At 44.7% G+C, this 23,006-nt stretch overlaps 1 protein-coding gene across 2 annotated transcripts; it reads left to right on the top strand.

The window, feature by feature from the left end:
• The first annotated feature begins 447 nt into the window (after nt 1-447).
• On the top strand, nt 448-12,013 carry prodhb (proline dehydrogenase (oxidase) 1b). 2 transcript variants are annotated; one of them, XM_034542323.1, is made up of 14 exons: nt 448-845; nt 1,811-2,019; nt 4,485-4,519; nt 4,626-4,775; nt 5,383-5,447; nt 5,531-5,647; nt 5,763-5,836; nt 6,287-6,368; nt 6,846-6,938; nt 7,176-7,322; nt 8,521-8,696; nt 9,509-9,607; nt 9,708-9,796; nt 10,886-12,013. In XM_034542323.1, exons 1-14 carry the CDS (start codon nt 501-503, stop codon nt 11,074-11,076), a joined length of 1,872 nt encoding a protein of 623 aa, XP_034398214.1. In that variant the 5' UTR covers nt 448-500; the 3' UTR covers nt 11,077-12,013. The 2 variants fall into 2 exon arrangements, with proteins under 2 accessions (XP_034398214.1, XP_034398215.1); XM_034542324.1 differs by lacking the exon at nt 448-845 and adding an exon at nt 880-1,208.
• Nucleotides 12,014-23,006: the final 10,993 nt, after the last annotated feature.

The raw sequence follows: 23,006 nt of genomic DNA, 5'->3' as shown, positions 1-23,006 counted from the left end.
CTTCAAGTAAAAGAACAGCACTTCACAAAGTAAGAGTGGGTTACATAGGTTTATTCAGCCAAATATACTTTACAAGAGCATCTCTCAGAACTGCACTAATGTAGCCAGTGTGATGTTATGGGTGAATTATACAATGCAGTTGATGGCCTTTGTTGTGTTTTTCTGGTTCATTTATCATGTAATGATGCATTCTCTATTGTTTTAGTGGTGTATGTATCTTCACTGCTGTAACACATGCTATGCAGTATTGTTTTTTTTAAATAGATGGCTATATTTTGAATCCACACATTAACCGGTAACTACTTGCATAGTGAGTATCCTATACTACCTTTACTGAGTAAAGTAAATAACTAACTTGTGTTGTAGTGCAAGGGATATATACAATACTCCTAATTGCATCAACGACTATAGGACACCCCACAGGGAGTATGATGTCACACAAACAACTCCTGCGTCACAGGCCATCTCCACCAACCGAGAGACGCTCGTGCTTTGGCTCCATGTCCCGTTATAACGGGACACACGCCGCACCGTCGATGTCGACCTCCACCTCCAGGCTGATGTTTATTAACGCCAAGGCCGGGCCAGCGCTCGCGCGGTCGGCGGCGGACCTTCCCTTCAAGCCGCTGTACCTCAGCCGGAGACTCCGGTCCTCGACCTCCGCGACCGGCGGCGGCGCTGAACATGACTCGGCCCGGTCGCCGGGGAGAGACGGGCCCGCCGCCTCCGTAGACTTCGACCAGACGCAGAGGGCGTATAAGAGCAAAGACTCACTAGAGCTGCTCAGAAGTTTGGTGGTTTTCAAACTCTGCTCCTATGACTTCCTGGTTGAAAAGAACACAGAGGTAACGGGGCCATTTAACCACGTTTAAGAGATGCGTTCAAGGGGACTAACAACGTGTCCAACTTTAAGCACTTGTTTTTTTGTTTTTTTTTATGTTTCCTCTCATGTGACTTTTTTTCACATTTAATAACATAGACGGGAAAGAAACGAGTCTCCAAAAAAAAAAGAGGCACGAGACGCCAGGAAAAAAAACGTGTCTCCATGTTCAGAGCTATATACAGCACTGTTTACGCGCAGGCGCAGATGCATTTGTTCATCGTTTCTACATGTGTGGGAGTTTTGTGGTTGACAGCAAGCGGGGAAGTCCACGCGTTGCGTTCAAGACAAAACGAAACTTCAAATTACTAATTTAAGACCTCAACAGGTGAGCTTCACCGGTAACGCCCACACCTCAAGTTACGTCTGCAGTCCATGTTGCATATGTTAAGCCTGATCTCAGATCCTTTTATAATGTTAATACACATATATATAAACCATAATACACACTTTGGTTTAAAAAAAGAATATATATATATATATATATATATATATATATATATATATATATATATATATATATATTTCTTTTCTTTTCTTTTCTTGTGGTGCATATGGACAGTACTGTAATGTTCATTCCTTCCACGCTCTACATGTGATCAATGGAGAGCTCGGCTGTGGTTTCTGAAAGCAAGCAGCGACGCAGAATGTTAAGTAGTAGTAACGTAATCTGGAGAAACTCAGATTCACAGCCGTTTAATTTTCACGTGTTGTCCCTTGCTTTAGTGTGGTGTGCTGTCGTCTTCTTATTTTTTTTCGTATTCTCTGAGGAGAACCTGTTGCTTTCAAAACCGTCACATTAGCACATTATATATATATATATATATATATATATATATATATATATATATATATATATATATATATATATATATATATATATATATCACGACCCGGTTAAAAAACAAAGTCTTCTCCCTTTCTGCTCAGATAATGACCCTCGGTAAGAAGATCCTGGGCCAGCGAGCCTTCGACCAACTCATGAAGATGACATTTTACGGGCAGTTTGTGGCCGGCGAGGACCACTTGGCCATCCGGCCGCTGATCCAGAAGAATCAGGCCTTCGGCGTTGGCTCCGTCCTGGACTACAGCGTGGAGGAGGACATCAGCCAGGAGGAAGCCGAGCAGAAAGAGATGGAGTATGAAAGTTGCGCTTTTGCCACACATTTCAGGAGATATTGCATGCAGCTAAATATGTTTTTGGGGTCTTCAAAAGTGTGTTTTTCAGAATTTTATTAGGCGTCAACGGTTGGTATTAAAATGAAGAATCATTGGAGTACAAATATACAGCCAGTACAGTTATATAAACATTCAAATTGGCCGTAGAAATTCATAGATCTTCTCCCGTTTGAACTCTTTAAAGTAAACTGACCTCCACTCAAGAGTATTTTCCACTTGCTTGATGTCAAATATAGCTTCCTGTTAATATGCCTCACAGCCAGGAAGTAAACAAAACACTCGTCACTCGTCACAGCACGATTCGCCGGCTCAGTAGCGGCCCCTTCGCTCCCGATTGGCCGGCCGGAGAGTGTTTATCACTCTGCGGGAATCCCGTCACATGGGCACAAGGCCGTGGCCATTTGATCCGTGAGCTGATGTTAACTCGGATGACAGTGCCGACCTTATGAGAGCAGCGTCTCTGGTTAGAGGCGCCGGCGATGCTACTTAAGTTGTAGCTCTGGGCGTTCATGCATTATGAGTAATTGGGACATCTTCGTAGTCCCAAATAAATGATGTACTCTTTTGGCTCCACTTAGGAGTCGCTTCGACGTCAAATCAGTGAATAAAAAATATATATATATTTGGAGCCTTTTTTTCCTTACTGCAGTTAAGGAGACAAATGCACTTGTCAGGTTTACTCAGCGTGAGTCTAATAATTAGCTCAAAAGGGCAGAGTCGAAGACTCATCTTTTTTTTTGTTATCTCACACAACATCGTTAGATTCATAAAGGTCAGACGTAGTGAATAAACAAGGGTGTTCGCCATTATGCTTATGCTTAAATCTGTTGATGCAAAGTGACTTCTGTGGTTGTTTTATCGTCTTATATCACATTCCGTAAGGAGGCGGAGCCACCGGGCCCTTTTTACACCTCTCCTGTATGTTTTTTTCTTTTCTTTTAATACCACACCACTCGTAAGAAGACATCACCGCACCCAGCTTTGATATACTTTGTCTTGGGGATGTCTGCTTGGACAGACATCAAAAGAAGTATCAAAGCTCAGCCTGGAAAGCTTTTGTTAGGTGAACGTACACCTTCAAACGTACAGTTTGGAGGACCAGATACTTTAAGCCCGGCTTGATCTCAAGGCAGTCGGGGTTGACAGCCACTCCCAAAACGATCCGTCAGCAACAACAACGTTAGTTCCTTCGCAACAGAAAGAAGGAATGAGGAACAGAGGCCTGGCTTGATGTTGAGAGCGTGACGCATACAATGTGCTTCAGCTCGGTCGGCCATTTGGACTTAAAATACATTCTCCGGATTTTACAGTTTATATTCCATTAATAGAGTCTTTTGGAAGGGCGGCAGTGAGTTTATTGTAATAAAACTGCCATGAAACAATAAATCATATTTAAATATCCCTTTTCATGACAACGTTCCACCACTAATCAGTGCTTCGAGCGTAGTTTTATTTTTTTGGTGGTGTAACAGAATTTAAATCATGGCCCAGTTAAAACTTTAACTGGAACCAGTACTGACAACGGGGTTTTATTATCCAGCTACTCGCTGCTGTGTAAAACTCTTGAGATTGTTTTCTATCTGGAAGGCTGCATTAAAAATGAATCTTATTATTATACTCTTTTTTTTTTCTTCTTCTTTTTTAACCGAGTAATCGGTAAGTAATATATATGTCAGACACCAATAAAGAAATGGCCATCACAAGATCCCAGAGCCCACGTTGACATTTTATAGTAATTTGTTTTATCCGACCAAAACATTTAATTTACAATGATATAAAACAGAGAAAAGCACCAAATCAATACTTTTTCCAGAGTCATTTCTCCTGAATAAATTACATTAAATCATTATTGAATTTAGTTCTTGAATTTGTTGACAATAAATTCATTTGATGTGTTGATTATTCTGACTCGGCCCGACTATTTTTAGATACAATAAAGTGAACATAAAGAAAACGAGTGGCCTTAGACAACACATTCTCTGCCAATGGATTCCACTGCAGTTAAATCCACATTTTTATTTACAACAAAAAAGTGTCAGAGATAACTCCCCTCTGTTTCCTGCATGGCTTTGAATCCTATTGACGTCTCTAATGTCAAGCATGCCGAGTGTTCAGTCATCCATTTGGTTACATGAGCTCCCCAGTGCCCTGTGATGAGGGGGGGGGGGGATAGGTCAAATGTGGTGTGATGCTACAAACTGCCCTCTCTGGAGGGTCAGCAGGCCGACAGCAGGACAGTTCAGCATATAAAAGGGTCACTAAACACAATGTCACCCTCTGGCATGCTGTTGCCACAAGGCCAAAATGTTCCCCAATTAAAAAAAAAAAAAATAAAATAAGACTTTTGCTGTATTTCTGCCGTAACTCATATTTCTAAAAACTGCAAATGAACTCATTTCATCCTTTTGCATTCCTTCTAATTTAGCTCATGTGTATCCGCTGCAGAGAAAGAGAGCATAGGTAAGATGCCTTGTTTTTGTTCTCATTTGTGTATGATGTAATTAGAAGTAAGACGCATGCAGATTTGTCCCCCCCCCCCCCCCCCCCCCCCCTCCACCACCTTCAGGGGAGGACCACAGAGAGAAAAAATACAAAGCGCACAAACAGTTCAGCGATCGTCGGGGGGGCGTGACTGGAGCCCGCACGTATTTCTACGCCGATGAGGCCAAATGTGACCAGCACATGGAGACTTTCATCAAATGCATCAAGGCATCTGGTACGTCGACAGAATCATCCAAACATCGACATCTTTACGTCTATTGTTGGTGTTAAAGCTGTAAACTCCGGTCTGTATATTTACAGTGCAGGACATACAAATTAATTAACACTCCATTAATTACATGCAACAGAGGTTTTAAAGCTGAGATGACGTGAAAAGAAAAGCACTTTTAATCCATTAAAGATCGCATCGCCGCCATATTGTGCACCTATTTACCAATACATGCAACAAAAAATATATATATTAAGAGTTTAGGAGCTATTTATTTGATATTATTGATTTTTTTAAGTAGTATTGTTTAATTATTCAGGTTCTTTGCTTATTTTGTGTTTTTGTTCCCATTTTTGGAATGTGGAGGAACGACGTAGTGACGCACGGATACGGCAGCGACCTGTCAATCACAGGGAGCCCGGTCCAATCAAATATAAGGAAGTTAATTTAAATCCCTCTTAACTGTACACCGCTCAAATATTCAGTTTCACTGGCACACAGTACGGACGCTAAAGACGCTCTAACTTCTGTTTCATTGGGAATTGAAGCATCCATTTCCCATAATGTGAATCATTTTGTCTTTACATCATTTGATGCACGTTAAAACTTCCAGGTGGGAGTTCGATGGACGGTTTTTCTGCCATCAAGATGACCGCTCTAGGACGGCCTCAGTTTCTGGTAGGCAGTACCGGATGATAATAACCACGCTAGTTGAGCCGATACTCATCTGGTCGTGGACCGACTTTATGGTTATTTTATAGCTCCAGTTCTCAGAGGTCCTGGTGAAATGGCGTCAATTCTTCAGCTTCCTGGCTTCACAGCAGGGGGGAGACGGCACGGAGGCCTTAGAGCAGAGGCTGGAGCTGAAACAACTGCAGGTGGAGTTGTTTCTCTCATCTTCTACATCCAATGTTATAGATCATCTTCACACAATAGGAGGATATTGCAACACAAATGGGCTTTGCAGTTCTTGAGATCTTTATGTCCACCCAGGAGTTCCTGACCACACTGGGTGCAAAGGGTGACCTGTATGGCTGGTTCACTGGGAAGAAAGAGCAAAGTCCAGGGTGAGCATGAACACAGTGACCAAAATAAATAGGAACAAATACTATATTATATACTATATTATATTCAAGGCAATTTACAAGAGAAATAGTCATTATTGTGTTGCTTTTTGCAGTTGTAATACTTCAAACTCTTACTGTAATTTACTCAACATTAAATCGCAGTAATATCACTAGTGCCCTTCCGACATGTAAAATATTTTAATATTTATTTATGCATATTCATAGTTAAATTCACAGTATTGGTCAATATATTTGTTTGGCTTTTTATGTTTGTTTTTTTTTTTTACAAATTCCTTTAAATAAATTTAAAGAAGAAGATTTTTTTTTTTTTAAAAGGGCAAAAAAAAAAAATGTAACTTAACAAAAACAAGATACTGGTCATATTTTCCACTCACTAATACACTTGTTACCATAACACACATGATACCTTTCACGGTTCTGCGTCGACAGAACCATAGACATGCTCGACTGGAACAGCCTAATAGACGACAGAACCAAGATATCGGACCTGCTGGTTGTCCCCAATGTGGAGGTCAGTAGCATGAAACTGACTACGAATATAAGCAGTTAAAAAGGATATCCCAGAATGTTAAAATACAATTCATCTTAAAATATTTTACTTATTTATTCCTCACTGTCGAGTTGCCTGTTTGTTGTGCTCCTTTTAGCCAAAACAACACATTGAACCTAATACGATCAGATGTGTACCAATTTGCAGCTATTTATGACATTTTTTATGAGCTCCCAAACATTGAAGATTTAGTGAGATATATTCGGAGTAGTTTTATACTCAACAAGCTCCGTTTTTGAAACCGGGATAAATGAGATGCCAAGTGTGGATCACTTGGCCCCCCGAGCTGCCTCGTTTTAATTGCACGTCTCCAACATTCTCGCATATCTGTTGACCTTGGACTTTTAGCAAAGAGCTTAAAAGGGTGGATAAAATAAGAAGCACCCACCGGGTGTCACGGCGTGCGACACTTGGTTCGTTAGCGTCTCGTTTGCTCAGCTAGGTGAGCTGGAGCCGCTGCTGAAGGCGTTCACCGAGGAGGAGGAGAAGCAGATGAAGAGGATGTTGCAGCGCATGGACGTCCTGGTCAAGGTAAACTCACAATGACCACAAACAGCTAAACAAGGTGCGCCTTCTCGGTTGCCATGACATTTCTGCGGCGAGGAAAGCCACGCCCACGCGCGCCAAGGAAACAAAAAGGAAAACACCCGGGGGACAGTGACAACACGGTGTATCTGTAGACAGAGAGTTAACAATCAGTCATTTAATAAAAGATCTCTTCGTTAATACAACTATTTTATCCTAAATACTCGTTTTTTTTCTTCCCAGCATGCCATTGAGAATGGTGTTCGCCTGATGGTGGATGCAGAGCAAACCTACTTCCAGCCGGCTATCAGCAGACTGACATTAGAGATGCAAAGGCTCTACAACAAAGACAAGCCTGTCATCTTCACCACCTACCAGTGTTATCTGCAGGTCAGGAACACACCAGCCATTTAAATGTGCAAATGGTGCGTCTGCACAGTTCTAAGTCTTCTGATGGAGGAGCGTGCGGCCGCGGCGAATCGCGTGACTCCCGATGTGTCAACGTGTGTAAAAAGAGATTACCGCGCGTCAGCCGCGTCGGGGATGAAACTGAAGACGTCGAGGGGATATTTTTTATTTATTTTTTTTCTCTGCAAATTTCACCGTTTTTCAAATGAGAACCGCAGAGTTTTATTCATGAGATTAACACTCTTTTTCCCCAAAAAAGAACGTATTATTCTATCAAACGTTCGTACAGTACGCTGTCAAAGTGGCGGTCGTAAGGAAAAGACTCAGAGGAAATACACAGTCGAAGGAAAAAGGAAAAGTCCCTAAACAAGGGGCGAAGGCGATGCAGGGGAAGCAGGGGAGGATATATATATATGTGAGGGGTAACCACCACAGGTGTAGGGAATGAACCATCGGGAGAATTTAAAAATATACACGAGAGTCAATATTTCCACGCCAGTCAAGCGTTACACGTATCGACATGAAACTAAAGGTTGAACATCCTGTAAGCAATTAACCTTTAATACATTGGATACTGGACTTAACAGGGATTGTACGAGGGCCATAAAGTAGTACATGAATACGAGATATTAGTTCATTACAATCCCCCCTTCCCCCGGCATTGAGGAGGTCCGTTTATACAGTATATGGCGTTTTGCTGGTAACACTTATACACCCGTATATATTTTGTCTGTACGCCCTTTTTATACAGCACCTTTTTTTTCTTTTTTTTTAAACACAGTTCACAAAGCAATAAAACAACAGAGAGCTCGACAGTGACGAGCTTGAGGTGCGAGTCACGGTGCGCCTCGTCGCCTCCGATTCCGAACGCCACTGCGCTCGAGCCCTCGACTCTTGACCTCTGTCTCGGCGACAGTGGGCGGTCATACTTTTGTGGGTTGGACAGATTATTCGGGTGGGTGCGGATAATACAAATGCTGACCCGTAGGGAGACCCACACAGGATGTAAGAAAACCAATGGAGCTGCCACATCATTCGTCTCTGTAATAGTTGTCGAGTTCGCTCTGCAGTAGTTTCCTCTGCTCAGCTCAACATTGAAAAATGCTTTTGCATCTAAACTTTGAAGGACTTGATTTTGCTTGTTCTTGGCTGAAGGTGTGAATCTCCTTTCGCTGTGCAGGAGGCCTACGACAACGTTACTATGGACGTGGAATTGTCTCGCCGGGAGGGTTGGCACTTTGCTGCAAAGCTGGTGCGTGGGGCCTACATGTACCAGGAGCGGGAGAGGGCCAAAGACATCGGTTACGAGGACCCTATAAACCCCGATTATGAGTCCACCAACATAATGTACCATCGGTAAGAGCCGAGTTTGATCTGTTTCCGACGAGCTGCTGCTGCCTCTTGCCATTGGATAGGAGTTTGGAGTTAAATGTGTCTTGCAACACTTGTACCCTGAGTCTCCCATGAGGTTCAAAGATTAAAGCAGGGTCCCCCTTCGAGGCACAAACCTTGCTGCAACGGACGGCACGGTTCATTTTTTCGAGGGAGCCGTCCTCCAATCAAGAGGCTCTGGGTTTAACCACCACGTTGAGTAATCCGAGTGCAAGTTGCAGAGTGCCATCCAGCTGCAGGGCTGCCGGGGAGCAACTTTTTCTGACACTCCCGCACAGTAGATTAAGGAAATCCCAAAGAAATCACCCTGTGGAGATCGATGTGCTTTTTTTTTTACAATAAGAGCAAAGTTCACCCTCAAGCGTTCAGTTGTGAGGTCAACATCAACATGTGTGAGGCACAAAGTGTTGCTGATTCGCGGGAGGTAGGATTTAAAAATATGCAGATGATGGTAAAGCACATATATATATATATATATATATATATATATATATATATATATATATATATATATATATATATTTACACACACACGGTTCCACTGGCAGGAAAGCAAAACACAGAGTTCCTCCCTGAATGGATTGGTCTGGATTTCATGTAAAAATGGACATCCTACATGCCAATGAGAGATTTCGTTCGGACGAGCTATCAAACCCGTTAAAAAAACCACAACATGCAAACGATAAACCACGGACCCAAATTGGCGGTAATTCACCGTCTGTCTTCTGTCAAAGACAAGAGCGCCGTTGAATTGACTTCCTGTGTCTGTGTGTCAGGTGTCTGGACTATGTGCTGGATGAGATCGCCCTCACCAGAAACGCCAACGTTATGGTGGCTTCCCATAATGAGGACACAGTGAAACACACCTTGAGGAGGTACGCCTTTTCACCTTTTTGCTTATTTTTTAATGCGTGCAAGGTTTTTTTTTTTTTGTAACTCTCTCTCTCTCTCTCTCTCTCTCTCTCTCTATCTCAGAATGAATGAGGTCGGTCTCTCCGCCAGAGAGAACAAGGTGTACTTCGGTCAACTCCTGGGCATGTGTGATCAGATCAGCTTCCCGCTGGGTGAGTTAAAAAAAAACACTAAAAAAAACACACGCCCACACAAAGCAACAAGGACCCGGCGGTTCCCGTCCTACACAGTGGGGGGGGGGGGGGGGACACGAGATGCTGGTTTTTGAGGTCAGCCTTGGCGGGATCTGTATCTGCTGCCGCGCCCTGTACAAAAAAAAAAAAAAAACTCTCGCTCGCTCGCACCGAACACGCGTAGAAGTCAGTCCGCAGCCCGCGGAGGTGACACGTGAACCCCGAGATGCTTCAGTATTGACGAGCTGTCTCGAGGAAGCGCCGCTGCCCGCCTCGCACCACTTTTGTTTGTCAGTCAAAGGCAGACGCGGAGGCGGGCGGGCGGTTGTCTCTCAATGCTGGATGTGGACTTGAAACGGCCTTGACCGGTATTGATGTGAACCGACACACACGCGTGTTTTCTTTTGAGAGTTTTTCTCAAAGGGCAGAGCAGCCAGCGCTGCGTCTTTTGAGTCTCGAAGACATAAAGCAGTCGAGTTGGAGTTGAGATCCTTATTATTTTTGCCTCTCGTTTACGACACACCTTCTATTTATTCATTGAATTTGATCTTCTTCTTTTTTTTTTGCGTTCACTTTTTCACGACGTCGTTGCCGTGACTTTCGTCTTTCTAACTCGTCGTGTTTTTCGCAAGTAATTGTGGATTAGTTGAAAGGACATTTATTTCAATGAGTCAGCCCCGGCAAAACAGTCACAGTGTGAGAGAGCCTGACTGGCAGGCGCCGGCTCCCCTAATTCAAATGCAGCAAACTGAGGGTGCCTGTGCGAACGCTGCAAACCTGCCTGATTAGAAGGATTGCGGCCGATCGTTTTTCGACGAGGGAAGCCTGTTGAGACGGCGCCCTGTGGCGACGTGCTCTCTGGAGCTCGTCGGATAAATAACGCTCTCCCCCCCCCCCCCAAAAAAAAAACGACACCAGTCAATCCGAAGGATAAAAAAAAAAACGTCTCGACACATCCCTCTGACGATATTTGTACAGAAATAGAGGCATTTTTTCTAAATATCTCATCTTCATTCACATCATGCCACTTTTTTCCTTTCCTTCCCGTCCCACCCTCCCCGACCGCAGGCCAGGCCGGCTTCCCCGTCTATAAGTACGTCCCCTACGGGCCGGTGAGCGAGGTGATGCCCTACCTGTCTCGGAGAGCCCAGGAGAACCGAGGTTTCATGAAGGGGGCCTTGAAGGAGAGGGAGCTGCTGTGGAAGGAGCTGAAACGCAGACTCGCCTCTGGGGAGCTTCTCCACAGACCGGTGTTGTGAAAACAGAGAAGAGGAGATAGAGAGAGTGTGTGTCAACGTGTCCACTTCTTATTTCTTATTTATTTTATCTTCTCCCTGTTGACGGCCGCTGCTGTGGCTGTCTGTTCCGTCTCTCGCTCTGAACAGCGCTCCCCTGGATGTTCATCTCCTGCTCCACCCTGTCCTGGAGTTTTCATGCCGATGGACTCTCTGGGTTTTCCTCCTTTTCTATTCCTCTCCGTTACACCTTCACCCCCCCACACACACCTTTTATTTTGCGTACCACCCATGTCCTCTCTATTTATTTTCCTTATCCGCCTCTGCATCCGTAAGTATTCCTCATTTTGTCTTGCCCGTTGTCTACAGAGCTCTGCTATCCATCAAGTGGGCATCTTTACTGCTCCAAAAGGACTCCCTAAAATGTCAACGAGATCTGGGCGGGCGTCCCGGTTTATCACCCCATTGATCTTGGAGAGAGACAACAATAATAAAAATAACAGTCTTGATTTAATTGGCAGTAAAGGAAACATCAATATCTGCTCCCCCCCCCCCCCCACACTATATTAAGGTGTTTTCTTTTTATTTCTTTTGGACTGTTGGACAGTTGGTGTGTTTGAGGTCGCTCGTTAGAAAACGATGCCCGTTTATGAATCAATTAGAGAAAGTACAGGCTGCTCATCCCCCTTCTTCTCAGAGTGCGATGCCTTTGGTATCGTGTGTGTACCGGACGAAGCCGTATTATCGGAGCTCAGTATTGCAAGTCTGGGAGGTTGAAATAATACGTGACACGGCTGCCTTTTGGCCTTTTGCGTGTTGATGGAATAACACGCACGGTTTGTATCTTTGGCAATGTAAATATATCTGAAGCAGGTAATTACACTTGTTTGTTTTACTCGCCTCACTTTACAAACCTGTGATATTTCTCTATGAATAAATATGCCTCGTGTGCACAGCAAGACACTCCTTCCATTTATTTATTTTTTGCAGCGTTGAAGCCGTGTGGCGTCCGCGCGACTTCTGCAGTTTTGGGCGTATATTCTGTGACGTCTTCCGCTTGGTTATTGATACACAATTAGTATTTGAGTCAGAGGGTAACCAAGCTTCATGATAATTATGGCCTTGTCATTTTATAGGAGCAGTCGGTGCTCTGTAGACCATCCTTTAATTACCCATGATGCTCGGCTCAATACAGATCACAGAAATTGGATGCATTAATCATTGCTCAGAAGAAACTTTAGTGGCTGTTAGGTTTTACTGAGGCGGAGCGCCACGGAGCTGTCACCGCTGCTGTATTCTATCGGTTTAATTAAGAATCAAGTCGACTTTTGATGCAAGATGTGCCTTTGGGTATACATTCGCCAACAAATCCCCTATTATAGGGCATTGGAGTTTTCCTCGTTAGCTACAGTCGCAAAGCCGATTTAGAGGACACATTAAAGTGTTGAGAATGTTTCGACACAAGTTCCAAGTCAATCAAAACAAGCAGGGGCTCAACATCTTCTTTGGTACTTATCTCACACGTACCTCCACTTCAAAGAACGCAGGCATGCGATGGGAGTCAGCCGGGGGTTAATTCATTAAACGTAATGAATGTTGAAGTTGTACGAGGCGAGTTGAAGGATGGCGCGTATACGCGACCGCTTTCTTTTTTTCGGGCTCCTCGGGCCACCGGTTCCACGCGGTCTGATGTCCTGGCCTGTGTGTTAGGCCGTGCCCTTGGGTTTGTGGCCGCGGTGGTTTCAGGACTCAGCTGCATTATGACGCGACGTGATCCCCCATTTGAAAACATACCGTTCATACATTGTTCTTCAGGTCTAGAAATGTGTTAAGATGTGGCTTTTCTGCAGCACAATGGGTTGAGTGGCTCGCCGCTTAATCTCTAATCAGCGTCTTGTGTGCCAATAGATGAACTGATATAGGAAGGAGTACGACGGCTTTGTGCCGCCCAGGAGTATTGTGTATTTTCTTTATCGTTTGGCAGCAAAAGGAGAGATAACCGGCGCACACAGTGCACACAACGGGAAAGCTGGAAAGCCCGTGCTCGTTCCAATTCAACAGCTCTAATCATCACCCTCAGTAGTTGCATAATGTTACAACTTTATTTCACTCCGGCAGGAGAGGGGAAGAGAAAGGTTAGAAGAAATATGTTTTGAAATATACAGAAGAATAATTCATTCATAAAGAAATTAAAACATATGCTTACCCTGTAACCCAAACATTTACATATCTTCTCACTTTTCCCATTTCAGTGGGAACCGCAGCCAGTGTCCTCGTACACATATGTGACTGTAGCAATGTACCACTCACCAACTGCCTGCTTTTTAAGCTACCATTACTTTGCAAGGAGTGATCTGCACTACTGGAATCATCTGGTTCTTCTGTACACATATGACTTCAATACAGTGGAGATGGAGAGACAATTCAGAATGACCAGCGAACGACTGGGGCCTGTATTTCCAGACATTGCAGCATCATCGCAACATCATTTCTACATGGCCATGTCAGAATGACAAGCGCAGCATAACGGAGTATATTGGCATCAGTGAAGATGCTGCACGTCAATATTTAATTTCGACATCTGAGGAAAACTTGGCTCTAATGTCTCGACAAGGAGAACAGAGGTTTGTAACTTTCTGCAAGACACTGTAAAGTGTTGACGATTAGGCCGAGATCCCGAGTACTAACCAAAGAACAACAGAGGAACAAACCCGAAACTTGGTGCTAATTATTGAATATCTCACGAAAAGTTCCTGAGTGATTCTATGATGTAACGAAAGTTAGGAATAGTTTGGCATATTTGTGAAATACTCTTATTTTCTTTCTTGCTGAGCGTTAGATCAGAAGATTTACACACACACACACACACACACACGTAACATAAAGCTACAGCTAGCAGCCGGTTAGCTTAACAAAGCTCCAGGAACCCAAAACGATAGTCCAACACATAACACCTGGTAAAAAGAATGAATAGATACAATTGCACAAAATGAGGTAAAACCTGTTGAAGAGGGTACTTTAGAGATAGCGGTCGGTGTATTTTGTTCCCTACGGGCAGCGCTAAGCTAGCTGTTTCCTAGCTAGCGACCTGCTGGCAGGAGCCTCATATTTCCAGCTTCTAACGTTCCTTTAGATAAAATTTTACATAAGGACAGACAGATGGAGACCAACCAAATCATTTTAAATACACAGAATGAAAGAATGCAAAAATATATATTCAAAGCATTGATGATTGATATGGATGAAGTATGGCCTCCATCGTAGTTTATGCATTTATATATAAAGAGCTTTAAAGGTGACTTGTCAGGAAAAAAAAAACACCACTTATTTTTTAAAAAGCTTGTGCACATACATTTGGAGATGCATCATCTCAATCCATGAAAACTACCTTTGCAAAGGTGCGTTTTTCTCTCAAGCCAATCGGAGCAGGTACATATATATTCAGATGGACAGAGAAATCCAATGTGTTTATTCAACATTAAAGCGTGTTGACATATTACAAGAACCAAAATGAGCATAATACGTCCCATTAAGCATGATTTGTTCCTGTGGGCTTGTTTGCTTTGAATATCTTTCTCTGTGTGTGTGTGTGTGTACAAGGAGTGTGAGCCATCGTAGCCCCAAGCTGCAGAAGCTGTGACTGTTCTGCACGTAAAAAAAAAAAAAGTGATTTCCGAGCAAAGAAATTTAAATACCATTAAAAACTAATTACTACTGACATTTCGGGGCTATAAAACGTGCAAACGCAATCGATGTGCGAAGATGATTCTATACAACAAGACGAACGAATGTCATGAGCTTCCCTTGTTTCCAGAATGAGTACAGGGAAATAAAAAAAATAAAAAATAGATGCCCGGGACGGATGGACAAATCAAGGGCCTGCATGTGCAAAAACAGCTTGGACGAAGAGACAATTTCCCATCTGGAATACATTAAAAACCATAATGGTGGACAACTTTGGGTTTCCGGCTTTGTTTTATTTGATGGCGAATGGCTCCAGCTGTGTCCGTTAATGCTCATCTCCATAATGTGAAACTATATCGCTGGCCTGCTTCCCATCACCACCTGCACTGTCAAGTTCATCTCCGCAGCTATTTAACTGAAGACAGTAACCACAAGGAAGCTTGAAGTTGTTGCTACATGAGTGCGTGTCAGTTGTTTGATCCGAGCAAACAGCACTGTCAGCTATTCTCCTTTTGGCCTCTGTCACTGGGCACGTTTTCCCCACTGCTCTGCCCTTCATTATCTTCCAAAATTAAAGGAGTCTGCGTTGTTCATCACAGCTACTTAGTGAGAAATGTGACGAATCATTGAGCTAAGTTGACCTCAGAGGCCGGACCCCCCCCCCCCCCCCCCCCCCTTCGCACCGAAGGAATCCCCCTGGCCTGGGCGCGCTCTGATGTGAACCAGCAGGTAAACAAATGAGTCGTAAACACAACAGATGGGACGGGCACAGATGATCAAAAGCCGAGGGAGAGGAGAGAGAGAGAGAGAGAGAGAGAGAGAGAGAAGGACACTTTGTGTTTCCATCCTGCACGTGTCGTCACTGTGCTTTTCAAAAACAAATCACTGAAATAATCTGTCAAATCTCCCGGAGTGGATGTGTGTGGCGGAGCGTTTATAAGGTCTTGTGAAAGTGAGGGCTAAAAAAAAAGGAAAAGAAGAAGAAGAAAGAAAAAAAAGAGGAAAGAAACTAAATATGCAAATAACACACATCACACGCCTCACACATCCCCATGAAATTTGATTTTTTAATGATTTCTCATCCAGTCGGTCCGCCATCGCCGACCGGTTTGTGCTTTTTAGTAATGACACTTTGGAGGCGAGTAAAGTTCTCCAGGAATTAGCAACGCGATGGACGCCAGACGCCGGCTTTTCAACCCTCCGCCCCCCTTGAAGTCATGAGTATAGTTGAATTCATCTTGCCTCGACTTACAGTTTGCGAATCCTCCCCCAACACCTCAACCTTTTTGTTCCGTGTCTATAAATGCCCCCCCCCCCCCCATGCATAATAGATCATTAAACCGCTTTCATCTCTTCTCTTTGAGATGAACGCCGGGATCCCTTCGACAGTGAAGAGCAGCACGAATGAGCCACGACTGGAGGAGAGAAAAAAACAGAAGAAGACGAGAGGTTGTCTCTCTCTCTCTCTCTCTCTCTCTCTCTCTGTGTGTGTGCGTGTGTGCGTGTGTGCGTGTGTGCATGAAGAGCACCCATGCATAAATCCAGCACACAAATGTCGGCGTTGTTTGTTTCTACAAAACCACGGACACATTGAAAATTTATACATATATATATATATATATATATATATATATATATATATATATATATATATATATATATATATATATATATATATATCAAACGACTGCTATTGTACATTGTAAGTAAGTCCTGGACATAGGACACTCACCCGCTGTTCACGGCTCACGTGAAACCAAAGGTCAGTGTTGGTCTTCAGGCTTGTCATTTAAACGCTACGTTATTATAATTGTTTTGTAATTATTTTAACACGAATCGTGGTGTTTTTTTCTCTCACTAGACAGTGCGGCACGCTCACGAACATAGCACTAAAAGCATCCCAGGCTATGAAAAACAAAAGACAGGGGAATATGGACATCACTCCGAGTAGTTGTTTGCTGCTCTAATAATGCTCTGAATATCAAATTAGGCTCCTTTAACCAAGTGTTGTTCCCATAACCGAAGCAATCATTGATATACAAAGAAGCAGTGTGCGTTTCTGCGAGCGTGATACGAGGCTAATAAAACATATTCACGCAACTTATTGCTTTTAATCAGAAACATGGACAATCGACACATCCGCTATAGAAACACAAGATGCCAACAACGTTGTTTCTTCTTCTTTTTCCCCTGGCATAAGCACATGTGGCCCCCACGCAAACATAAAGAGGAACATATAGATATGAAAAAAAAAGGGCATTCGCTGCCAGTCCAAGACGTTCATGCGTGAGCTCACACGCGGTCCTCCTCCCATATCAGTTCCCAGCATCCATCAGTCTGGGGGTGAGAGATGATTTGCAGCGGCTCAATGTTTTGATCATTAGTTTGGACTCATGGAGCGCACCGGCGGTGACAAATGAGACGTCTATCTCACGGCCACCTGTTCCTTTAATAAGAAAAAGAGCAATTACCCGTCACAGGATGAATTGGCTACTTGATGCCCGAGGGAAGGTAAACCAAGTCGGTGTGTTTATTGTATACCTGAACTCAAGTCTGCCCATATGCGTCTGTGGTTATGTTGAGTGTACACAATAGAGCTCGGGATAAAGGTAACTCATACATCTTCTCGGGGTGTGCAAAGATCATATGTGTGAATATATCCGGGCGGTGGAGCGTGCAAGGCCATATTTCTTTGCCCCTGCAGGTTGCCGTTTGTTTTTACAACAGTTTACAGCTGAGAAGACACTTTTTGCTTCCTCGGTGAGAAATGTTTGATAATCAAAATTGAGTTTCTAACACAATGTTATAATTTAGCGAGCACTTTGACTCAGTAAGTCCGACGTGTGCCACTTTAGCATTCTTAAGATCAGATTCTCGTCGGTTTTTATGATGAACAAAAAAGGTCGCTTTTTGGAACTCGGAAACATTACAGCAAATGCACTTTTCCACGTGGTGGAAGCTCGTGATATTAAAGGAAAACTGCCCGCTCCGAATCATGATCAGGTCGGTTAATTTGAAATAAATAAAAGTGCATCCATAAAATAACAGCCCGGTAGAATTACACTAATATTGGACGAATCTGCATTTTGAGATGCACGTCCGGTGCTGATGAGAGTCGCGTGTGCGTTAGACATGCGCCGAGGCAAATTTCAAAGGCGAGGATGGGGGCGTTGCAGAGGCGGATGGACGTGTTGAAACTCCCCGCTTTCATGCAGGAGACTGAAATTATAGCATCTTTCCGCAGAAAATGAAGGGAAGATTGTCATGCCAGAACAGTCGGAGCAGCATTTACCCAGACCAGTGATGCTGAGATGAAAGCAGAGAGAGAGAGAGAGAGAGAGAGAGAGAGAGAGAGAGAGAGAGAGAGAGAGGGGCTGCTTTTCTTGCTGCAAAACAAACAGCTATCGACCAGATTGGTGTTTGGGTTTGTTGGGCAATATTTCAGAGGTGCATGAGGGCAGCCGAGCTTAAACCAAAGTAAATCAAGTTAACCATCACCTATTGGGTCTGCACCACATCCAACATGTCAATGTCCTCTCTCTCTGACATGTGTCTGCAAAGGCTCGATTCACTCACATCACAAACATATAGATATATAAATATATATATATATATATATAGATATAGATATAGATATACATTCCTTCACCAAGCATATCATGCACATAGTTTGGGTTGTAGCAGGTGTTGAGATTTCTTATGTGATTTGTTGCTCCATGCCTGGATTGATTGGAGGTGAATCTGTGCTTTTACAAAAACATGGACGCAGACATCCCAGAGCGAGGTACTTTACAATCTGGACTAAATCTGCCTGGTTAGATGCCAGTAGAGTGCTTTAATTGGGTTGAATTGAACCTTGAATTGAATCATTTTCACTTGAATTTAGTATCATGCTGTCTAAACATTACAATATTTGATTTATTTGCCCATGTGGAGAAACATGTGGAGATGTTGTGTCCCTCCACTTGACTGGGTGATTGTGGGAGTATAGAGCTCTCTCTCTCTTTAGCCGCTCCATGCCGATGTCCGTGAAACCTTTAAAACGATCGATCTTTATCAACTGTTTGGTATCTGGCAAAATGTGCTTTGTGTTTGCTCTACAATGCTAATACATATCACCTACTGCGTGATACAATTGCACAAAAGAAATCTGATTAGCATAAATTCATTTTTCTCGCATCCCCCCCCCCCCCTCAAGTGAAATATGAATGCTTAACTTGGACAGAGCTTTTCAATCAAACAGTCGCGCCGAGCCGTTCTTTTAACACAGTGAATAACTCAACCAATTAAATGCGTGTCCCAAATGAATGGACCTGATTTGACCCTTTAATCACAGGTCTGGTTCCCCCATTGTGACGAGCCTTCAGACCGAAGAATCACGCGGTAGCAAATGGATATATATATATATATATATATATATATATATATATATATATATATATATATATATACACACGTTTGAATGGAGTTAAAAGGAAGAACAATTAGGGAGTCGTGTCGGCGGCATTAACTTATTTGATTCTTCTCCAAACGGGATATGAATAATTGCTTGGTTTTATTTCAGGATGATGAGTCAGAGAGCGCCTCCCTATTCTTACACAACCTGCAGGCAGAATGTGACGCGGCAGCCCATAAGAGGACTGATTTATTTTATTTATTTTTTTCTTCTTCTCCCCCACCTTTCCCTTCCTGGATAAGAGAGCCAAGTCTGGCACATCCTCATTGATTTCCCTCCCTCTCTCCCTGGTTGTTTGTGTAGGCTCAGATTCATGGGAGCTGCAGAAAGAGGGCGTGTGAAGGAGGGGGTGGGGGTGGGGGGGGGGGGGGAGCAAAATGGACATCTCATCCGCTCTCGCTGAGCGCTCTGGACACCCACAACTTCATTGTAGCCGTCTTCACGCCGCCCATACGAGGATGCTGAACCCACACGATGGGATGCTTTTTTTTCTCCTCTTCTTCTTCCTCTCCAAATGTTCAGTAGAGGTGAGCCTCTGGAAGGAGGAAAGGTTATCCCGGTGGCAAACACTAGGGGGCAGAAGCAGTCTTCCCGGTCCTCCCACAAATTTAAAAAAAAAAAAAAAAAAACCCTGAGCCGGCTGCGTGTGTTTCGCCTGAGAGAAAGAGATGCTCGGCAGCATCTTCTCCTCCACAAAGCTCGGTCCTAAAAAGACCCTTTTTAAAAAAAAAAAAAAAAGAGAGAGAGAGTCTGTATATGCGAATAAAATTCATCGTGCTTTCAAACTGACCTATTTTTGGGAGATTGGTTGCTTGGCGTCTCTGAATCGTTCCTCCCTTGCAGTCAGTCTCTCTTTGCCGGATGAGGGTTTTGAGAAGACAAGAGGAAATATTGGCACGTTGCGAGGGCACATTTGAAAACATGGAAGCATGCAAAGATGAATTGAGACTGGGGGTGCTAAAAATAGAGCCGTAATACCCGTCTCTTACTTTCCATGAATTAAAGAACATATGGCACCTACGCAGCTACACACACACACACACGCGCACGCACACACACATACACACACACACACACACACACACACACACAGACACACACACAGAGCCAGGGGGTTCTCTGCCTGCTTCATGGAGCTCCTTGGAAGTCCAGACGTGCCCCCATCACCGGGTGAGAGCACTCACCGACATGCATCGTAGTAAACACAGTAATCCCCTGCTCCATGTTTTAAGGATTAATATCATCTTTATTCATAGGCATAGCGGGGAGACTGCTGTCACACTTGGGAAGGGTTGACACACACACACACACACACACACACACACACACACACACACACACACACACGCACGGACTGGCAATGGCACATAGCCATGCGGGCTCGTCCGTGTCTCCCCTCCGCGATGGCATGACCTGTGGGTGGCAGATTGATTTGGTCGAGAGAAACAATCAGATCAGAAAGAGAGAGAGAGAGAGAGAGAGAGATTTTTTCATTTGAGGGATTTAAGTCTCATTCAACGGGACAGACTTATAACACATTGGATAGATTCAAGGAAACATTCACGTTTCCTTGTTTTTATCTGCGGAAGTACTACAGTGTCTCTTCTATACACACACACACACAAATACACAAACACCACGCACACACACACACACACCCCTCCAGCACTCGTCTTTCCTCTCTCTTCCCCCCCCCCCCCCCCCCCTGCTCCTCTTCCATCTCCCCTTCCTCCTCCTCCTCAGATGTGACTCCGGCTAACAAGCCCGGGCTCGGGGGCTGCATTAGCGAAGGTCCTCGGTCTGTGGTCCCCATCACTGAGCTGGAGGAAGGGTTTCAGAGCGCCGCTATCTGACTGATTGCCTGTGTGATAAAAGAATGAAGCTGTTAGGAGAGGAAGAGGAGGAGGAGTATCATCATAACAGCCTTTTTCGAGGAGGATGGAGGCGGGGGGGGGGGGGGGGGGGGGGGGGGGGGGGGGGGGGGGGGGGGGGGGGGGGGGGGGGGGGGGGGGGGGGGGGGGGGGGGGGGGGGGGGGGGGGGGGGGGGGGGGGGGGGGGGGGGGGGGGGGGGGGGGGGGGGGGGGGGGGCTTGCAAGTTGGGCTCCTGGGGGCAAGATTGTGCGACTCTGATTTCCCTGCGTGCTCTCTAGCTAGACTGATAAGACGCAGGCAGAGTGCAGGGGGCTGGATGTGTGTCTGTGAGGCATCTTGGTGGCATTTTGTGCACACGCATGCTGTGTGTGTGTGTGTGTGTGTGTGTGTGTGTGTGTCCTTGTCCCAGGCGAGGATTACCTTAGCACTCATTATCACTCATGGTGAAGATCATCATTATAGCCTCGCCGGCCCCGAGTGGCTCCCCGACCTCCCTCCAGTTACTCACTAATACCCACACTGGTGTGAGAGGCACCGCGGGCAGCAAAGGGCAGACGCTGTACATGAAGTGAAGTGAGTGTGTGTGTGTGTGTGTGTGTGTGGGGGGGGGGGGGATGCAAGATAACACAAAGTATTTAGCTGTTGATCCGCAGAGAGCGCACACGTCTCCAAAAGCAGGCCGCCGTTGGTATTGTTTCGTCTGAGTGAAAGCTGCTTACAAGCTGCACCAGCGGTTTACAAATCTGTCTCTGGAAAACAATTTCACTCTTATGGACCCCAACACACACACACACACACACACACCCACGCACACGCTCATTGTTCTCAGTCTCCTGCGTCCCATGTGGCCATTTCAGCCAGCTCGCCCCTTGATCTCCCATTCCACATCGAGCGCCTCGCCCCCCCCCCCCCACACACTCCTCCTCCTCCTCCTCCTGTATTGAAGATCTAGCCCTCGTGCCGTAAATTGCTGCGAGGTGCAGCGCGCACGTTGATAATGGTAATGTGAAATTCAGCGACCGTTATTGTTGTTTACTCCCATTTTTTCTGGCAAGGTGAAGATGAGAAAACATTTCCAGCAGCGATGCGAAGGGCTCGGAGGCAAGAAAATGTCAGACGGAGATAGACTTCTTCTTCTTCTTCTTCTTCTTCTTCTTCTTCTTCTTCTTCTTCGCGGCCGCGCAAACGCATTAAACCGTGAACTCACCAGGCCCCAGTGCACATGTCATCATCCAATTTTCCGACCGCGACTAATGTGATTGTCGTGATCCGGTTCCCCGTTTTTCATCCGGACCACTCGGGGAGGCTCAGTTTCCCCCCCCCCTCAAAAATTAAAAAAAAAAAATAGTTTAGTTTCAGATTGGCAAGTTACACATCAAAAGCATGGAAGAGGGGTAAATACTATGAAATCGTGAAATATATGCCGCCCAGTAGCACAGTCAGGCTTTTGTCACAGCAACAAAGTGAACCCCCCCCCCCCCCCACACACACACACACACACACACACACACACACACACACACACACACACTCCCACTTTCCCTATTTGTCAAAAAGTAATCTCGAAAAACGGGGAGAAAAGCTGTCATCTAGATCGCATTCAAAGTTGAAATATAGTCTTTTAAAAGTACAACAGCATTATTATTCACGAGTGCCATCAAATGGCATTTCACCTGCACACATTTGAATGTTGACTGGAGGAAAAGCGGCGGCTTGTGAATAGATGTCATCTCCAGCAGTTATGGTTTCCGATTATCTTGCCGCACACGCCCGGAGAATAACAAGACGGCCACCCGGTCCACACCAGCAGGACGGCGGCGGCACCGTGCCGACGCTCTTCAATGCGCTTTTCAACACGGTTTATCAACGAGGACCCGAACGCATCGGCTTTATTTAAAGCCTTCGGCCTGTAGGCAATGACACTTTTACACCCGCCGTGTGC

Source organism: Cyclopterus lumpus, chromosome 9, assembly GCF_009769545.1.
Source record: "Cyclopterus lumpus isolate fCycLum1 chromosome 9, fCycLum1.pri, whole genome shotgun sequence".
Lineage (NCBI taxonomy): Eukaryota > Metazoa > Chordata > Actinopteri > Perciformes > Cyclopteridae > Cyclopterus > Cyclopterus lumpus.
This window is presented reverse-complemented; position numbering and strand designations above follow the sequence as displayed.